Source organism: Trachinotus anak, unplaced genomic scaffold, assembly GCF_046630095.1.
Source record: "Trachinotus anak isolate AG129_WGS33_773 ecotype Australia unplaced genomic scaffold, CSIRO_AGI_Tana_v1 ptg000013l, whole genome shotgun sequence".
Taxonomy (NCBI): domain Eukaryota; kingdom Metazoa; phylum Chordata; class Actinopteri; order Carangiformes; family Carangidae; genus Trachinotus; species Trachinotus anak.
In genome coordinates, this window is record NW_027273864.1 from 6,346,326 (window position 1) to 6,364,886 (window position 18,561).

At 41.5% G+C, this 18,561-nt stretch overlaps 1 protein-coding gene across 25 annotated transcripts in view; it reads left to right on the plus strand.

The window, feature by feature from the left end:
• Nucleotides 1-18,561, plus strand: part of foxp1b (forkhead box P1b) — a 157,416-nt gene that overhangs the window by 99,506 nt on the left and 39,349 nt on the right. For 24 of the 25 annotated variants that reach the window (XM_071494830.1, XM_071494832.1, XM_071494837.1 and 21 more), the window contains one exon: nt 2,749-2,910. In XM_071494830.1, the coding sequence (XP_071350931.1) occupies nt 2,749-2,910 (162 nt within the window). Of the gene's footprint in view, nt 1-2,748; nt 2,911-12,883; nt 13,213-18,561 lie in introns of those variants that run through there. The other variant, XM_071494853.1, reaches the window with a different exon arrangement.

Genomic DNA, 18,561 nt, shown 5'->3' on the forward strand with positions numbered 1-18,561 from the left:
CGGCAACGTGATTTCAGTTAATTTGCCTATGTCAAGATGATCATTGACTATGTTTTGCACGGTGCGTGATCACATAATTATTGCCCTTACTTAATTTGGAAAAGAATAATTTGATGAAGCTGTTGCCGTGAATAGCAGGAGGCTGTGTTAACTGTTTAAACTGTCACGTGACTCCTCCACTTGTCATGATGATCCTATAGCAAGTAACTTTTCTACTGTTCATACATGATATATACAAATACACACGTATTGACACAGTCCTGGTCAAGCTTAAGTGTTGATTATATGATATTAATATGAATACTTAAAGTAAAATAATTTGCTTTGTTTTTACCACAGCCATAATAGTTGAAATATGACTGTATTTGTCAACATGCCAGTATGACAGCATGTACTTGTATGAACTGGTCATTGAGCAAGTTTTCAATCTGCTTTTTTTTTTTTTTTTTTTTTTTTTTTTTTACCGGAAGTGAGGGAAGACTTCCCAGAAATGTATCTCTTCATCCATTACTGTCTGAACTTCCTATCATATCCTGTTGACTCAACTCTCTTTGTTCCAACACCCTCGGTTGTAAACCCAGACACACACCACACTCACACATTTCACTGCATGTGTCATCAGTTACAGGGGAAAGAAAACAGCGATCTTTGTTTACTCTTCAATATGCCCGTAATACCACGCCTTAGGTGTCGCAAATGATTTTGTTACAGCTTTTGTTTTTCTGGAAGTTCCTTCTGAATTATCTGTGTTTCAGAGCAAGAATCTGTTTTAGTCACTTGTTGGTGACTTTTAAGTTCATGATGCTGTAGAAAGAAACATGTCATAGTTTGATCAAGATTATCAGAGCTGCCAATACAAAATAATTACACCACCTTACCTAAGTTATATTAATATTATAAACATTGTTTTACATGTTGGTGATTTGATGCTTGATGTTATTTTTAGGTTGTGTTTTTGTTTTTTTTTTCAGTGGAAATTAAGGTGAATTAAGGTGGTGTTTCACAAAATGAAAAACCTTTAATGAATTAAATAAACAGAAGGTCCTTTTGAATGTGAATAATATTGGTCTTTTTTAATAAATAAAAGGCCTCATAATATGATAAAATAAAATTATCTGAGACAATCTCACAAAATTATCATAGGTTAGCACTTTTCCCGCTGTCCGTTCACTTCACATGGTGTTTTTATGTTTTGACCAGATTGTAAGTTCCTCCGGAGGAAAAAAAACCTGTTGCCTGAAATGTCAGATAAGTAAAGTAAATATTAAGATCGTGTGGGAGTGAATCTTGCTCACATAGTTCTTAGTTTCAATTTATACACTTTCTTTATGAGTGTCCATGCGTGCAGGGGGGTTCCCCTTCACAAATTTTCAAGCAGAAGACAATTAGGCATGCAGAATGATGAATGTCGCTTCAGTGTCATTTATCTTTTACACAAGAGCTCAGAGAAAGATGGAGACGGACGGAGGAGAAGGAAACTTTATGTGCGTTAACGTTAAGCGTGGTGAAATGCCAGGAGTGTGGCCTCTTTGTAGCTTGTGGTCATATTTATGCCTCATGATGTCATCCGACAGCCGTGTGTTTGAGATGGTCAGCACATACACCCACACACAGACCATCATACAGCTGTTCGCTCCAACCCCCCCTAACTGTCTCTTCCCGCTCTGTCTTAAAGTATTGTCTGACTTTACCAGCACTAAGACCAATGCTCAAAGTTTTTCTATCTCTTCATCCGTCCACAGAGCTTTCTATTTGCCCTCCCTCTGCAGATATCTTACTTTCACACAGTCTTTCACAGGTTTCACTCTCTTGTTCACACGTTGCTCTTAACTTTTTTTTTTCTTTTTGTTTGCTCCGTGCTCTCTCTCTCACTATCTTCTTGTGAAATATTTCACCATTTACTTTTACAATTTACTGAACTTCTAAAATAATTGAGTGGAGAACTTGCAGATTGTCTGTTTGTGAGATGAGCTTGGATGTGCCCCGCGACTGTTTGTTTAATTGTGGGAGCAACTGTCTGAGGAACATGGAAAGAATGAGGCCAGTTATTTACCCAGATGGTTTACTGGTGGAGGTGTGAGGCTGGCCAGCTCACTGTGGGAACACAACGCTTGCTTTTCTTGGTATCGCTGACCGTTTTCAAGACCACTGTGTTTTTTCCCCCAGCGCTCTCCAGCTTTGTTTGCTCTGGATGGCATGTTTGATTATTTATCGTAAGGGAAAAGGGAGTAGCTGGAGTAATAAACATGTGACTGCGCTGTATTTTGTTTTCCACTGAGAAGGCCATGTCCTTTAACAGATATTTGAAGCAGCCATAAAGCCTTTTATTTGCTTTCTGGAGTGGAGTTTGGCTGAGCTTAAGGGGGATCAAAAGTCCTGATTACTGTCTTTGACAATATGTGTTTGCTGTTAGTGCATCTTATCAACAGACAAATATTTCTTCTGGATGACTGCAGTTTTTTTGTCTTCTTTCTCTCTGAGAATTTCTTTTGACATCTGATCATAGTTCCCTCTGTGTTTGTAGAGAAACTGTTTATACCATCCATAGCTTTATGACTCTGAATGGCATAGTATGAAAAGACCGCCTGTGATGTTTGTTTGTTATCTACCAGAGGGCCAGGGGAATATTGTTGTAAGGGGATACATGTGCTCTGATAATAGGCATCAAAGCGCTCTCAAGGGACTTTTAGCATTCTAGCATTTCTATTAGAGTTTTTTTCTTAAATCTTTTTCGTATTTCTCTATCAGGCTCTCCAGGTGGCTCGGCAGATCCTCCTCCAGCAGCAGCAGCAGCAGCAGCAGCAGCAGCAGCAGCAGCAGCAGCAGCAGTCCCAGTCACATCAACTGCAGTCTCAACAAAACACCGGCCGCAAATCCCCCAAAGCCAACGACAAGCAGCAAAGCCTACAGGTACTGTAAATATGTTGTCATTCTCAGAAACTCCCTTATTTATTAACTCATGAACATCGGATGGCTCAGGTATTTGACTTTGTGGTTGCTCAAATATGAAAAAAAAGAAGTGAACTTTTGCAGCTCTCACTGGAACACAGTGTGCGAGAAAAGCCCAGCACTACACTAAGTTCACAAACAGGAAATTAAAATTGGCAGTGCAACATTTGCAGTTACGTTTGCTCGCGCATTATGTGTGATTTAGCAGCACACACATGCAAACACAATCAACCATGTGTCATCTAAATCTAGACATAAATAGCACTATGTAGAAATGTGTGTTGTTGTGACATATACAGGCCAGACTGTCAGAAAAGTCTCTGTGTGGCCAGTTCAGATCACATGAGCTCATCAAGCAGCGCCGTGATCATTCTGGTGAAGTCGTACACATCGGTGTATGTGGTTGATCCAGGTTTCATGTCCCTACCACCGGCAGCAGGAGGTGTTGTCGACAGCATTACTGTGCAGCCTCGGTGGGAGCAGGTGAACGGGTGGAAATGAGGGAGAGGAAAAAAGAGAAGTGAGAGAGCTGCATTCCTCCCACAGAGAAGTGAGTCTGGCCATGCAGAGGAAGCTCCATGCTTTCCCTGTTTGCCTTTCATCACACACACAGCAGCAAATTAAAAAAAAAAAAAAAGAAAAGAGGCAGGTCCCTACCACCAGCAGCAGGAGGTGCTATGGAGAAGCCCACAAGAGGGGTGGGTGATCCAGGTGGAGGGCTGAGAGGTGGAGTAAAAGACATGAAGGGGAGTGAGGGATGGGAGAGGTGAGGAGGCTTTAGGACAGTTTTTTGGACCGCATTGGTGATGCAAAGAAAAAAGTCTTTTATTTATTAATCTTTTTTAAAATCTTTTTTGGCTTTAATAAGAGCAGTGCTGCATATCTGATGCAATATTTACATTAATTTCAGATCAGCTGCCTCAGAGATGTATATCTTTGTTTGAACCAGGAGCAGTTGTTTGTGTCAGTGTGAAACTGCAAACGACTTCAGGGCATATTTGGTAATTAATACGGAGGCCCTGTTCTCTACGTGTGTATATATATATAATATTTAATACCCTTACTATCCCATTGGGGGCCCTTTTTAATGAGCTATTGTAGCAGCTAGGTCTAATGTCAGGTTGTGAAAAAGCCTCTTTGTTGTGCAGATGTCTTCGGAATAGCTCCAGAGGATGAAATATGACTGTGATGACCTTTCAGTTGTGTGCATATTTGTCAGGATTCAAATAAGTTGAAAGGATCAAACTAAACAGTTTCCCCAGCCTGGCAGGGAACTGTGCTGCAGAGGTCAACAGAGGGGACCACAACGGCAGATTCCAGCGTACAGCCAGTTGTTGGTACATAGTGAAGTACTAGACCATCTCCTGCAGACAAAGAGAAAATTAAAATTCTAATTTATTAATGTATACAGAGAGCTTGGCCAAGCTGTCACTCAGCTATTGAAAAGAGAGTCGGGCCCTTTCCCCCACATCCCTTCCCCTCCCCTCTCCTGCCCTGTTCTTGTGAAGAGAGCACAGGCTTGCTGTAGTATCTAACTAACACCATAAATTGCCTGCTCTCTTATGTTGTATGTTACATTTCGCTGGGTTGAAGCCGCCATTATGAAAGAGCCACAGGTCCAGGCAAGTGTTTGTTTATCCCTGAATTATATATTCTGCTAATTAAACACACTCCAACCACATACACACGCAGATTAATGCCAAGTGTTCATACATAAACATCAGTGTGCTGCTCCGTGTGAGGATGTATTACATTTGTTTTTGTTTTTTCTGGTTTTTTTTCTCTCCACTCATGGCGAGGTTTCTCTTGTTGTCTCTTTTCTCTCCCTCTCTCACAAACACACTTTGTGAAACACCAGAGGGTAACGGTCTGAGTCTCATCTCACTTCCTCTTTTAAGAACAAACCCCGTGCTTGGAGGAGCCCTCTGCACACACAGAACATTCACTATCTCCATCACACAGCCTGGATAATGATTCTCTGTTGAGCTGGACTGGGTCATCAAAAGACATGATCCAACAATTATGAGGCTGTGTAGTAAGCTGACACCCCATAAAAGCACCTGATCTGCAGACGAGGCTCCATTCATCTCAGCGGTCTTCCCATTAGGCACAAGGAGATGTGCAGAGAGACTTTTACTCATTTGGAGATGTGACTCACTTTCCAATTCATTCTTATTCAAATCAAAAATAATGAAGCACAGTATATCCAGAACATCTGAAAAAAATGACCTGCATAGAGTAGTAAAGGGAAGAAAAATATGAGTCAAACAAGCCTCAGAATCCTTGATCAGCATTAAATGGCTCTTTGGTTTTTTTACCCCCAACAGGGGTGCCCCCCCCACACACCCCCTCACCCCTGCACCGCCCACCACTGCCTCTGGATGAAGATGCCTCGGCTGTATACTCAGCATCCTAGAGGTGCTTTAATCAGACTACATGTACAAACAGCTGCTGCGCCGGCTGGAAAGCAGCTAAACATACTTGACTGGTCAAAAAGCCAGTAAATTACATTGACAGAATGACACGTGTAATTAAAAGAATCCATGCCACTTTTACCTTTTGCGCTTCACACCTACAGTGGCACAACGATGAGAGCCAGCAACTCCCACCCCGCTAATTACCATTATCAGTGAAATGGTAGGGTTTGACTCATTAGTTCCATGTGCATTTAATTAGAGGCAGGCTGAAATTGGATTTAACTTATTACTTTTTCATGGATCACTTTCTTGTCATCACTTCAAATTGGATTGAAGCCCCAGGTAACTAATTATGCCAGCTGCAGGATCAGGAGTGGAGAAATAGGTAATTAGGAACAACACTGTCGGACCCTCGCTGATAGTCCACCAGCACCAAGGTGGGGGTAGGGGGAAATTGAAGCTCATTTGTGGTGTTGCTCACAAGCCTCGCTGGTTAACTACACCTCATTGCAAGGGATCCTAGGTAGGCATCCACCTCCTACAGGGGATTATGTGGCGTTCAGCTGGGCTGAAGATGTTGTGTCAACATGGTGTCTTTGACGTCAGTGTATTGCTGAGATTGTTTCCCATCCAGAATTACTCCTGAGATTGACCTTCATTATTCATGTCACTGGTACAGTGTGAGCTGTGGCCAGTGGCCAGCTGAACTTACCTGTGTGAACCCGGCATGAATGACATTTTTGTCTGTAGCACTGATTGTAATGAGAATGAATGAATGGCCAGTTTAAGGAGAGTCAAGTGAATAATGTAGGAAAGTAAGGATACTGTTGGCTGAACAAATGTAGCTGCAGTCAGAGCATAAACAGTCTGCCAAGTCGAGAGAAGGGTAAATGAAATGATAACTTCACTCTACGGACTACTGAGAGCTTCTATGTTTCATCGTAAAGTGAAGAGCTTCTTTGTGAGGAAGCTACTGTACAAGAATGTCTCTATCGTCTGGATCTCTTTGTTTTTAGTATTTATTGTAATAACGTGTTGGCCTTTTGTTTTTAAATAAGAAATTCTATTCACCATAATCTGATAAATGTTGCATTGAACATTTTCATGATGTCAAAGGTGCATCACTTGTTATTCTTCACACACACAGAAACTACTGATAATGTTTCAAAACCATGGCAGCAGACATTTTCTTATCTATAGTATTACTAACTGAGCCACAATTCTCACACCTTTCTTCTGCTCTCCTTTTTTCTTTTCCTTTCTTTCTTTCTCTCTCTGTGTTTTCACGCCATAGTGTACAGCCTCACAGAGGGCATCTTCAGGTCAAAAGATAATGTCTTTTCAGTTTACAGGATGAAAGCCTTTTAAGTTGTAGAGCGCCCCTCGGACGCCCCTCCTCCCTGCGTTTGCTCTTCACATCCTTCATTTGTGGTCTGTTGGGGGGAAGCGTGATGTGACACAATCCAGGGGCCAAGCCTCTGTCTGACAGGACAGGGAGAAGCCGCCGGCTCTCTTTCTCTCCCTCTCCTACTGTTTTTTCAGTAGGCCCATGGCATTGTCCTGACACATGTATACCACAGCGCTCCAATCTGTAAGTCATTAGAGCACTAGGCCGAAGCCTGTCAGCTGGAGCTCAGCCAGTGCTGCAGGGTGATCTGAGGCAGCATTTCGAGGTGTTCCTGCAGCCCAGTCGGCCAGTGGCCCAAAGTGGCACAGCCGTGGTAGCCCACTGGCGAGGTGACAGTGAGCACAAGACTGGATTAATGTTCTGGGTTAGATGCTATGAGATTGGGAGACCTGGCCAAGACAACAGGAGTTTATATTAAAATACACTTGAAGCATTTTAAAATACCAAAGAAGAAAGAAAGGAAAGGAAAGAGGAACTAATAGGAAGAAGTGCTGAACATATAGAGACAGACGGAGTGGTGGCACACTCCCAAAACACTCCAAACCAAATCAAAGCATTGCCAGTTTCTAATTGATTCACTTAACGACTGCTTTAAGCTTGCCAAGATTAACCAGTCTATTAACGTTCAAATCTCTGCAGGTTGTTTCATGCCGGGCAGGAGATAATTCACAGAGTACGTGGACATAACCACTCTCACTAACCAAAATAATCTGTCAAACTGGTGTGTCTTAACTGTGTCTTAAAGGACTAGTTTGAGACTATGGGAAACATAATTTTTATTTATTTTTTGCCGGTGAGCAAGATGAAAAGATTGATACCACTCTCTGAAGTAAATTTGTAGCTGAGGAAACAGCCAGACTGGAGTCTGGTTGATGCCATGAGGTTGCCAGATAAGAGAAGTGACTGGAGTAAAACCACGATGTTTTTACACTTTACACTCTGGGTTTTTGTACGGATTAAACAAATTAGACATAACATGTCGGTTAATGAGCATTGGAGGAGCTTTTTCCCTTGTTTAGAGTTTTGCTTAGAGCTAAGCTAAGTTAACCAGCTGCTCATACTAGAGTCATTCACATTCAAAATTTTACACTATTCATTTATAAGCATTGTGTTTTATCCTGAATATACTCTAGGATGACGCTTCCTTACCTCCAGGATGTGTCGTTGTTATCAGTGTTTTAGGGAAATGTCCTTCAGAATAGCTTCCATGTCGGTCTGCAAAGTGTCTCCGAAAGTAAAGTCACATAATTCATCAGCTGTGTGCGTGATCCTCAGAAGGAGTTCATCGTTTTGTGTTTGTAAAAAGTCTCAAGGTGATGCTGTAATGAAATCTAATTTTGACGCGTGCGTTGCTTTGAGGTGATACAATCTGTCAGGAATGATCAACACAACACCGAGTCCGGTGCTTGCGTCGAACCCCGGGATCAAGCTGTCTCTTTTGCTGCTTGTTTTCCTTGTCATATTGTAAAAATGCATTATGTGTATTGTATAGATTAGAACCAGGTTTGGGATAATCCTGTCAGAATGAAGTCATCTGTCCCAATTCCACGCAGCCAAGCAGAGACTTGTGGGGTTGGAGGGAGGATGAGGAGGGGGGTGTATTGGGAGCTCTCTCCCGGCCAAGACGATGACTGTCGAATTGACTCCAGTCACAGCGCTGGGAGCCACTCTACCATTTTCAGGACTCTCTTTTCATTTAAGGCCTGATGTTTCCCTTCAAGCAGTGAACCCTTTCAACCTTCCACCCCTCTCAGTCATCCACCCAGACACACACACACACACGTCTCTTTAAAGTTTGTTGTATCTTTGTGTCATCCTCTGGCGCTATATCTTGATGTCGAGTGTATGTTGTTTGGAGTGATTCACACGCCCTTTGCGGAGGGGTGGAAGGATGGATGGATGCACAGTCAACCATAGCATTAATAAACACTAACAGCTATGCAAGGTGCAGTCAAGTCAGCATCAACTCACAATGCAGTGTCTCTTTGGGTGTTGTCGCACACTTTTAGACAGCTCTTTGATTCCATTTTCACTTTTTGTTAGAGGAAGGCAAAAGAAATAACCGTCTCTCTCAGACAGCACGGGAGAGATCCAGACACAGAAGGGCCTTCAGCTACATGAGGACATAATTTGTTGGAGTTGTGTTTTATATTTGTGTTGGACATCACACCGTAAACCGTCACAGGGCTCAGCCTAGTCATCCATGTAGTCACACCCAGTCTAGAGAAAGCATGAAAGCAGAGTAATGTTAGTTTGTTCTGTTGCATTTTTCGTGTTTTTCTTATTAGTTTGAAAAGAAGAGTGGTCATCTATATCTATTACCTCCAGGAATGTGCCAGAGGAGTTTTATTAGTCAGAGTTGGAAACAGTACAAGCTAACAAATACTGTTTAATAACACCACACACAAGCTTAGCTTAACAGTTAATCACAGTGGTAAGCGGTGCCATCGGCTCGCTGTGCGCCCTACTTTGAGAGTCTTCCTTAAAACGCGATGACAAGAGCCACCCACAGACAAATTTTCTTCCCAAATCTCTATGATTATAATACTAAATCTTTGTGTATTTGTGATGACATATCAATACAGATTTATTACATTATAATATAATCAAAATGACAGGTGCAAATTTATTTGTTGTTTCATATTTAGTGGTCAAGTTATTTTTACCTCCCCCGCAGAATCATTGTCACTGCCTTTTAAAATCCTGCGTACTAAGTTTCTGTGTATTAATATAGTTTCTGATTTAAATCAAAGATGAATCAATCATCAAACAAGGCAAGGCAGAAATTCCCCCACCTCCTTAAATCGATGTTGCTCAAACCTAAAAGTGCTCTTGTTTTGACTAAGTGAAAAACCACACTAGACGGTACATGAGCTCAAGCTCACAAGCTCCGTTCACATGTGCTGACTAAACAATGTGTTCCTGAATGCTGAAATTAAAAGTAAATAACCAAACTATATATAATAGTCCAGGAGGAACATGGTGACTCAGGCGTGACTTACTGTAACTCCACTCAGCTTCGGGTGATAACCTCATTCACTCTAAATATGACTTATTTCAAGTATCAGAGGGAGTATTTGTAGGTTGCAGATGTTAAAAGGTGAGTTCACTCTCATGTCAAAACAAGTAAAATACATTTGGTTTTAACAGGACTCTCACAATGGTATTAAAACATTGAAACAGAGTACCTTGAGTTTGGAACAGCTAAATAAATATAAAATAAATGCAGCTAGAATAACATTAAAAATCAATTGACGTAAAATAAAAGACACCACTGGTTTTGTTATCCTCGACTTCAAAATAGAGATACAGTGGAACTACTCCACCTCTTCAAAGAGGCTTTTGTGCTATTGTTTTGCTGCTGGAGAAATGACATTGCACTCTCCTGTGTGGTGTCAGTGCAAATGAGTGGCTCAGCGAGTAACAGTTTTTGCCTCAAATCAAATGTAGGGTCTTCCTGAACTGTGCGAAGTCTAAGTGTTGCTGTAGCTTGGAAAACACAGTTGATAAGTGTCTGATTTATATATGTCGTGAAATGCTTTGTGTTTCTTTTGACTTTGATAGGGGACATATAATATATTTAAAATATACAAGAACAAACAAGTAAAAGAAAGAGCCCTGATGTGAATGTAAGAAGTATTTTTGTTGCCTTGGTGATATTATATAGAGCAGCTGTTATTTATACAGGTCCCACACCTGCCCTGCTGACTCCCTTCATCAGTAAACAATGATTTACTTCACACACACACAGGGAAACAGACTGTGTTTGTTTTCTCATGACAATAGTCCAGGTCACTAAAGCCCTTCAAGAAAAGGAATGAGTCTAGTTTTGTATTTTCCTCCACTTCCTCTCCACTTCTCTCTGTCCCTTTCTGTGGTAGCAGTAAGACACTGGCTGGCATGCCGGTGCAGCTTATTCACTGGCTGTGTTAGTGTTTTGGGAAGGCTTTGTAATCGGAGCTGACTCGTTATCTTAGCCGGAGCGGAGCGCAGCAGAGCTCAGGCCAGACCAGACATTAACTCATACTTTCACTCTAACTCAAGCAGGAAATGGGAGTATTTTATAATGTCATCCACTCTGTCATGAACACAATCGCTCAGTACTCTCTGTAAACTATCACAGGGGACGCCGGTTCAAGGCTCAAGGATATTGATGTTTCTCAGTGTACGAGAACAAAAAAAAAAATCTATATAGCGTGTGTATCGCATCGACACATATGTGTAATTATTTTACATAGCGCAGGCACAGAGGCAATGGATTAGAAAGACAGTGTGTGAGAGGAGAAGCTTGAACTGTGTGTCTGCTAAATTTATCATGAGGCCTTTGGGAGCGTTGAAATGAGAACAGTGGCCTATTACTGCTAAGAAGGTGTTTTATTGAGAATACGCCGACATACCACCCCAGGGAGAGTGCTGGGGGAGAAGAGTGTGACCGTAGCCTAAACCACTTTGTGCATGTGTGTACTTGTGTGCGTGTGTATTTGTGTGCATGTGTGTGTGTGTGCATGTGCATGCAGTTGTAGGCACATGCCTGCATGTCACTGTCTTTTTTTGTGTGAGCCGTCTTGAGGGTGTCAGATAGAAAATAAAAGCGCCTTTTCTTCTTCTTAATTATTCCCTATGATATGTATTGGAATTGTCATTTTTGACACTTGAGGTGTCCCAGTCAATAATTTATATAGGTCAGGCCAGCTTAGCAGAGCTCATTGTTAGTTATTAGCAGATGAGAGCAGTGGCTTGTTATGCAGGCGCTCTGTTTATTTTACCAGTGTGTTTGCGGACTGGAATGCGTCCCATGAACATTCCTTCATCCCTGGCCAAGGGTTTATAGCTGTTGATATGAGCTGTGTTTTAGAGCTGTGTTATTCAGCTCTTGTGTTTATTGTTATGATAATTAACAAAGTGAGGTGTTAATCTTGCCTCATGTCTTGCCTCTAATTCATTGTTAAGTCAGCTGCACAACTTAGTGAATCTGTTTTTATTGTTATCACTAAAAGTAGGTCTGATGAGCAACTGTTTTAATTTCTTTATGATTTCTACAGTGTGTGAATAAAATACACAAGGTTAAAATACACAAGGTTAAAATTACAACTAATGTTAAAAGGTAGTATTGTTTAGTTAGAAGATTTATATATATATACCGGTGTGTGTGTGTGTGTGTATATATATATATATATATATATATATATATATATATATTCTTTGACAGGAGGACGAAGCTGCTCATTCTGTCTTCTCTCTCTCTCCTGGTGAGTTCAGAGTGATCTCCAGTAGGTGGCAGGGTCCTGTTTTCCTCTCCTGTCTTTTCCTCTTACTGAGTGCACATAGATGTTAAAGAGTGTGATGATATCATGACAACTAATTGCTCTCATTGGGATGGAGTTGGATGGATTGCCTGGTAGCTGGTGTAATGTTAGCTATTAATGTAAGTGGTTTTAGCTTGTCTGAGACCAAACTCTGGTGTAAGTGTTTAAAAACTGTAAAAAAAAAAGTTTGCTCTGCTGTGGCTGATTTTTTTATAACCACACACAAGCTGAGTGTATTGCAATGGGTTGCATGTTATGGTGTAAGTACTCATTGTATACACGTTAGTATTACTGGAGGAGATGCAAGGCAAAACAAACTGTTCTCATAAATACATTATTCTATTCTAAAATAAAATACACGTGGTATCAGCTTGGGAAATTTAAAAGGGAAGAAAAAGTCCAAATAACTACAAAGCATCTGAATTGTTTGTGCATTTGTTGTTTTCAGCATGTGAAATGAGTTGTGTCTTTGTTCTGGCACTGTAAACAGTTCCATTTAACAGAACAATAAAGGGGCTGATAGTGGGGCCAGTTTTCTTTCTTTCCGCTGGATAGCTGTGTTTACTTATCTGTTGTTTAATTAAAGGGCCTCTTTTCTTTAGGCTCCCATTGTTTCAATAGCACGGCCGGAGTCCCGGCAGGGGTCAAAGGGTTAACAGCCGTCAACTGTGTCTTTTTTTTTTTTTTTTTTTTTTTAAAGGGGCCCCCACACAAAGGCACGGGTTCACCTGCAGCCCAGCCCGCGGCTCCCTATTGTGTGGCCCCATTTGAATTGATTATGTTTAGAGGGCTGGTTGTGATTGGTGGAGAAGGGCGTGGTTGATTGGATAGTTTTGTATCTTGTCAGCCAGGGAGCAACCTTGCGCGTGCAATCTGTCTGTATCCCGAGGAAGGTTGGAGACTCCACAGCACAGCAGCGCTTGTTCTCAGCCTCCCTGCCTGTGTGCCTCTACCTCTCCCTACCTCTCCCTCTCTCACTGGCTCTCTCTCGCTCTCGCTCTCTCTCTCTCTCTCTCTCTCTCTCTCTCTCTCTCTCTCTCTTTCCCTTGCTGCCGTGCTCTCCGCTCTGCTTCACTCCACACCGCGTGGCCCGGCACTCTGTTTACCCTGCCAGCTAAATGGAGTTTGTCAGGTTTGTCAATATGATTGATTTCTGTGATTTTGCCAGCTTTCTTGTGTAAAAAACTTGACAATTTAATTTGACCAGGGAGAAAGAGAAAAGGAGGCTTATTGTCTGTCTGCCGTTGATGTTCTATCATTGTAATTGGTTAATTTTGTCATGCAGTTTGTGTGAGAGGAGCAGTTATCCAGGGTTTACTTTGCCGGTGAGACACTGACAGTTTACAGGCTTGTTCTCAAAGGAGACGTACACGAAAGCAACAGATTTGCTGTATGAAATTGTTTTGCATCTCAAAATGAGACTGTATGGATTAGGTGCTCCAGTTTATCTGTGTAAAATCTGCTGTTGATGCTTGTCAGAGATTAAGCCTTTCACTTTTAGTCAATGCAACAGTTTCTTTTGCTGTGCTTGTCTGTCAGTTACAGTATTAGATTCCTGACCTTTTACGTGAAGTTTCTGACTGCCATTTCATGTTGTTTGTTTAGTTTTGTTTACTTTGCTGATAGTGAGCTAACCAGTTCAGCAGGATCCTACACTGTACTGTGTGCTGTTTGAATTATGGAAAGTTCTAAGAAAAACAGCACACAGGTTTGTCTTCTCCTTTACATTGTTGTTTTTCTCAGAAATTATTGGTTTTTTTTTAGTTATTATGTTTTTACTATTTAAAACACTCCCAGTGTAAAGCATTTAAAATATGTCGAAAGCTTTTTATTATTGTTATTATTGTTTTTTTGTTATTCTTGGGGTTTAGCCGGTTGTGTGTTTGTGATGATTTGTTGCTCTGAGGTAATGAGTGCTGGTCAGACTTTTCTCGCTCTCAGGCTATGGCCTGGACTAATCCTCACTCTCCTCATGGTGTCACAGTGAATTAAGACAGAGGCTGGCACAGCTCTATATTTGACACCATCACCACAAAACCACGTTGGAGACACGCTGTCACTCCAAATGTCATCGCTCATATCTTCCCGAAAAGTTAGAGAGTGTGAATGTCTCTACGTGCGTGTGTGTGTGTGTGTAAGTGAGTGAGTGAGTGAGTGTGTGTGAGTGTGTCAGTACTTGCAACAAAGGGACTGCAGAGTACATTTAGGAGGGAAAGTTGTGGTCATTTTCTTTCATTCTGTCTGCCGTCAGCTCTGAGTCCTGCTTGACAGCTTTGAGGTTTTACACAGAAAACAGCTACTGACTTTCTGTTGTTTAATGTCTTCAAGTATTATGATCATTTTAGGAAATACACTCATGTAACTATAGAAAGGAATCACATGTTTGCACTCACTATTTAGCTGAAACTTTTTCTGTGTGCAATGTTTCAGTGCCTTGCATCAGTGCTGGAAAAGTGGGTGCCTGACAGAGAGAGGAGAGATGGAGGAGAATAGTGGAGGAGAATATCAGATGGGTGAGAAGGAGGAGAGCGAAGCCTAAACAGGCCAGCGTGCAGTGTAATGCCGTGCAGCTGTGCCGAGGCTCGCAGTTTGGGAGAGCTGGAGTGCGAGCTGATTGGGTTGACAGTTTGTAATCAAAGTTGATTTATTGTTCATTAGTAGTGCATTAGCCCTTTCAGGCAGGGGCGTTATTTGTGCAGTGGCCTGTCAAGGCAAGGGGCTGCCAGCACCTGTCATTTCTAAACCATGACATAGGCAACCAGATATTAGCTGTGTACCCGGAGAGGGGGGCACAGGGGGGTAGCCAGCAGAGCCCCACGGCTCGCTGGGATATCCTTTACAGGGACGGTCTTTGCTTTGTACTGGAGTAGGCAGACAAGTCAGAGAGGAGAGACGGGGGAATAGTTTAGCAGTGATATAGTGAGCCACCAGCTGCTCTCTGCTGTTACTCCCTGGCTTTCCTGACTAAAACATGTTTTTACTTGAAAAAGGCTTTCATTCATTTTTTTAAGGGTCATTACTGCCCGAGCGTGTGCATCTCTGTTTCAGATAGGAAGATTAACTCTACACTTGAGATGCCATGAGTTTCAAAGGGTTGAGATGGTAGGATAATGGTGAGATTACATGGTGTAGAGTGTTTTGTGGCAGAGGGTCTTTTTCACCACTCATTTATGTCACAACCTATATATTTTAAAACAGTAAGGGATGTGATGGTATTGACATGTTGCCCCTAAAAAATATGGAAGGATTATGAGAGACGTGTGTGGACATGAGCAAGTCTGGCACATCCTGATTTTTACTTACCGCTGACACCGAATATCTTTCTCCGTATAATTTCTTTATTTTCATCAGCTGTATACTTTATATGAGTCACATAACACAACAACGTTAAGAGTGTCAAGAAGCAACACAATTTGTGGCCCTCTTGTCTGCCGTCATGGAAACAAGGATTAGCCTTGCATTGCTGGTGTGCAGAGAATAGAAACAATCTGCACGAGGACGTGTCAGCCATTGTCTTTTGACTACAGTTTCATTTGAATGGGATTTTAGAGGCTGTGATCTTAATTAAATCTCAACTGACTCAAATAATGCATCTGAAGACGTGCATTGTTGCATAACCGTGTAGAGCTGGTAAACCATCGATCACGGGTACGCAGTTTACACCGACAGTGACTGTAAGATGTCTAGGGGAGCCCTGGAGCTCAAACGGTGTGTGGCTGTGTGAAATGTGCACTTGGAGGTGTGGCCTGAAAGGTCAGAAAGAGTGACAGGATATTGAGTCACACGTCAGAAATGCAATGAAACACTTAAGTTGTTTTTTTTTTTCTTTCTTTGGGTTGAACTTAAATGGATTTTTTAAATGGTAGTGTTCACCTCTAAATAACAAAAAAAAAACCTGCATCATTATTATTTAAATTTTACTACTATTAATAATTATATTGTTTATTATTTTATTACCTGAAAAATCAAGAAATATTTTTTTTTTTTTATTATCAAATAAAATCACAAATACATTTTCTGAAATACAAATAATTTACTATTTGAAATACTGTACTAATACATGATGATGATGATGGTAATGCAAAGGCTGGTGGTGTGTGTGTGTGTGTGTGTGTGTGTGTGTGTGTGTGTGCACACGCACATCCTCAACAGTGGTCACCTGCACTGGTGTCTGCCTCCACTGTGGGAAACAGTGTCCAGCGTGCAGCTCAGCTGTTATTGTTGGGGTGGGAGCTTGCTCACTTTGCTGAGCAGTTTGTTTGTTTAAACCCGACACTGGGACCAGCTCCGACGAAAAAACCTGTTTGTTTGTAGTCGAAAAGTTAATTAAAATGCAATCTTGACTTTTGTTTTTACAGTTGCTGCGAATGAGTTGAGCCTTGGCCCCCCTCACACCCCTCACACCAAATACAGAATCTATAGTGTGTGCTATTTGGAGACAGAATGTGGCTGTGATTATTCTGTTTATGTGAACTGTAAATGTTTTTAAAACAGCTTGATTGTGGATGACGAGGGAGGAATTATGGAGGTTTTAACACATATAGGGATGAACACTTCTGTCCACTGGTTCTGTTTTAAATGTTGTAGGCTTACAGAAGGATCCAACACGTGTTGTTTTATACACATATTATTTGTAATAATTTATATTTTATTATTATTATTATTAATAATAATATTATTATAATAGGAAAAGGCAGTCAGTGTGAATATCCTGCCTCTATGTTTTGTAGAGGGAATAAATGCTCTCCACCTCAGAGATTTCAATCAACCTGAATGGGTAATATGGAATTAGTCTTTCCAGTCTTGTCGACAACTAATTATGTTCACACTTCACTTAAGTACAATAGCTCCCGTGAAATCCTCATTTTGGTGGCATTTCCATGCAGGAGATCACAGTCAGGATGGGAAGTCGTTTCCTTGCGCCACTGCAGGCCAAGGTAAAACAACAGCATCAAACGGACTAGACTCAGTGATTTCTCTAGGGCTTGTTATTTCTTTTTTACTTCTCCATTCCATTTGATGCCCCTACAAAACAAGATGACCCCAGGGAGCACAAATGAAAATTTGATAATATTCGTATTTTTTTTTTCTTCTTTTTTTCTTTCAGTCAGGCTGCACCTCTGCGGCCAGTGAAATGTCTGTGCCGGTCTCACTGATATTCACCTCCTTGTCCCTCATTTCTGTTCCTCTTAATTGACTGAGTGCAGGGAAAGGAAAGGAGCTATCTTACAGCCTTGTTCACCCCTACTCCTTTTCACCACGCTTTGACCTCTGACTCATGATAGGCGGAGAGGGGATGCTCGGGGAAGCGTCTTCATTAACTGAATCAGTAACTCTTAATGTTTTCAGATGTGTGGTGTCTGTGCCGTCATTAGATTTTCATATTTTGCCTTTTTCCTTTCTTGTTGAAAGTTGCCTTTCTGTAGGTGTCCTCACTGACGAATGCCTTCTGCACCGTTTGTCTGTGTGCATGTTGAGGCTGTTCAGAGAATCATGATATGAATGAAACGAATGCACCGTATTCTTTACAAAAAGGAATATTTGGAAAATGTTTTGTCATTGTTTTAAATAGAAAAACATGTTAGTGTTTTGCGTTACAAGTTCCTTAATGCCATGCATATTTTTCTATTTTTATACTGAGTATGCAGTGCGAGCAGACAATCATGCTCTATATGGAAAATGTACAGTGTGTTATGGGCTGCACATGTGCCTGTATGTGCTTGTGACAGTTAACATGCCACAGTTTAGATTTGTGAGTGTGTGTGTGTGTGTGTGTGTGTGTGTGTGTGTGTGTGTGTGTGTGTGTGTGTGTGTTTGGCCAGCAGGCCTGTGCTGGTACAGTATATTGCCTGCAGTCACTCTGCAGCTGTGTGAGAATGTTCCAGGTTTGAATGTTTATGTATGGGAGGCACCTGGAGAGCACCACACCTTTGTGAAATTCATAAACATCAGCTATTTCTGGCATCCTCAGAATGTCCTCTTTTTCACACCCTCATATTGGTGGAGTAGATTAGAGCTGGGCTCAGTGGATCCCACCAGTTATTAGCCCAGTACGAGCCTTCTTTTAGACTATCTTTAGATGGTGATATATTTTTGTGGATCATCTGGAGTCATGATGTTATCCAAGAGATAAGGGAGTGCACCATATGGGAGTGCTCTAAATGGCGACTGGCGTCCTGTGTTTGCGTTAAATGGGCATGATACAGGGGCCAGGGCAATGTTTTTCAGTTAAAGTGCTCCCTCCCGCCCTTCCTCTCAATAGGACCCAGTCTTAGGCAGATTTTCACTCCTTCAGCACAGGATTAAATGGTAGTAGTTACATTGATCAATAGGTTAAGAAGCATACAATCCCTCTTGCTGCTAATGACCTCAGTAGTAATGGGTAATAAAATGGGGGTCTGTAATAGCCTCTTGCTGGGGCTGTGCACAGAGGAAGCTGCTCTAGCTGTAGTTACTGTGAGCGAGACGCTCGTGACAAGGC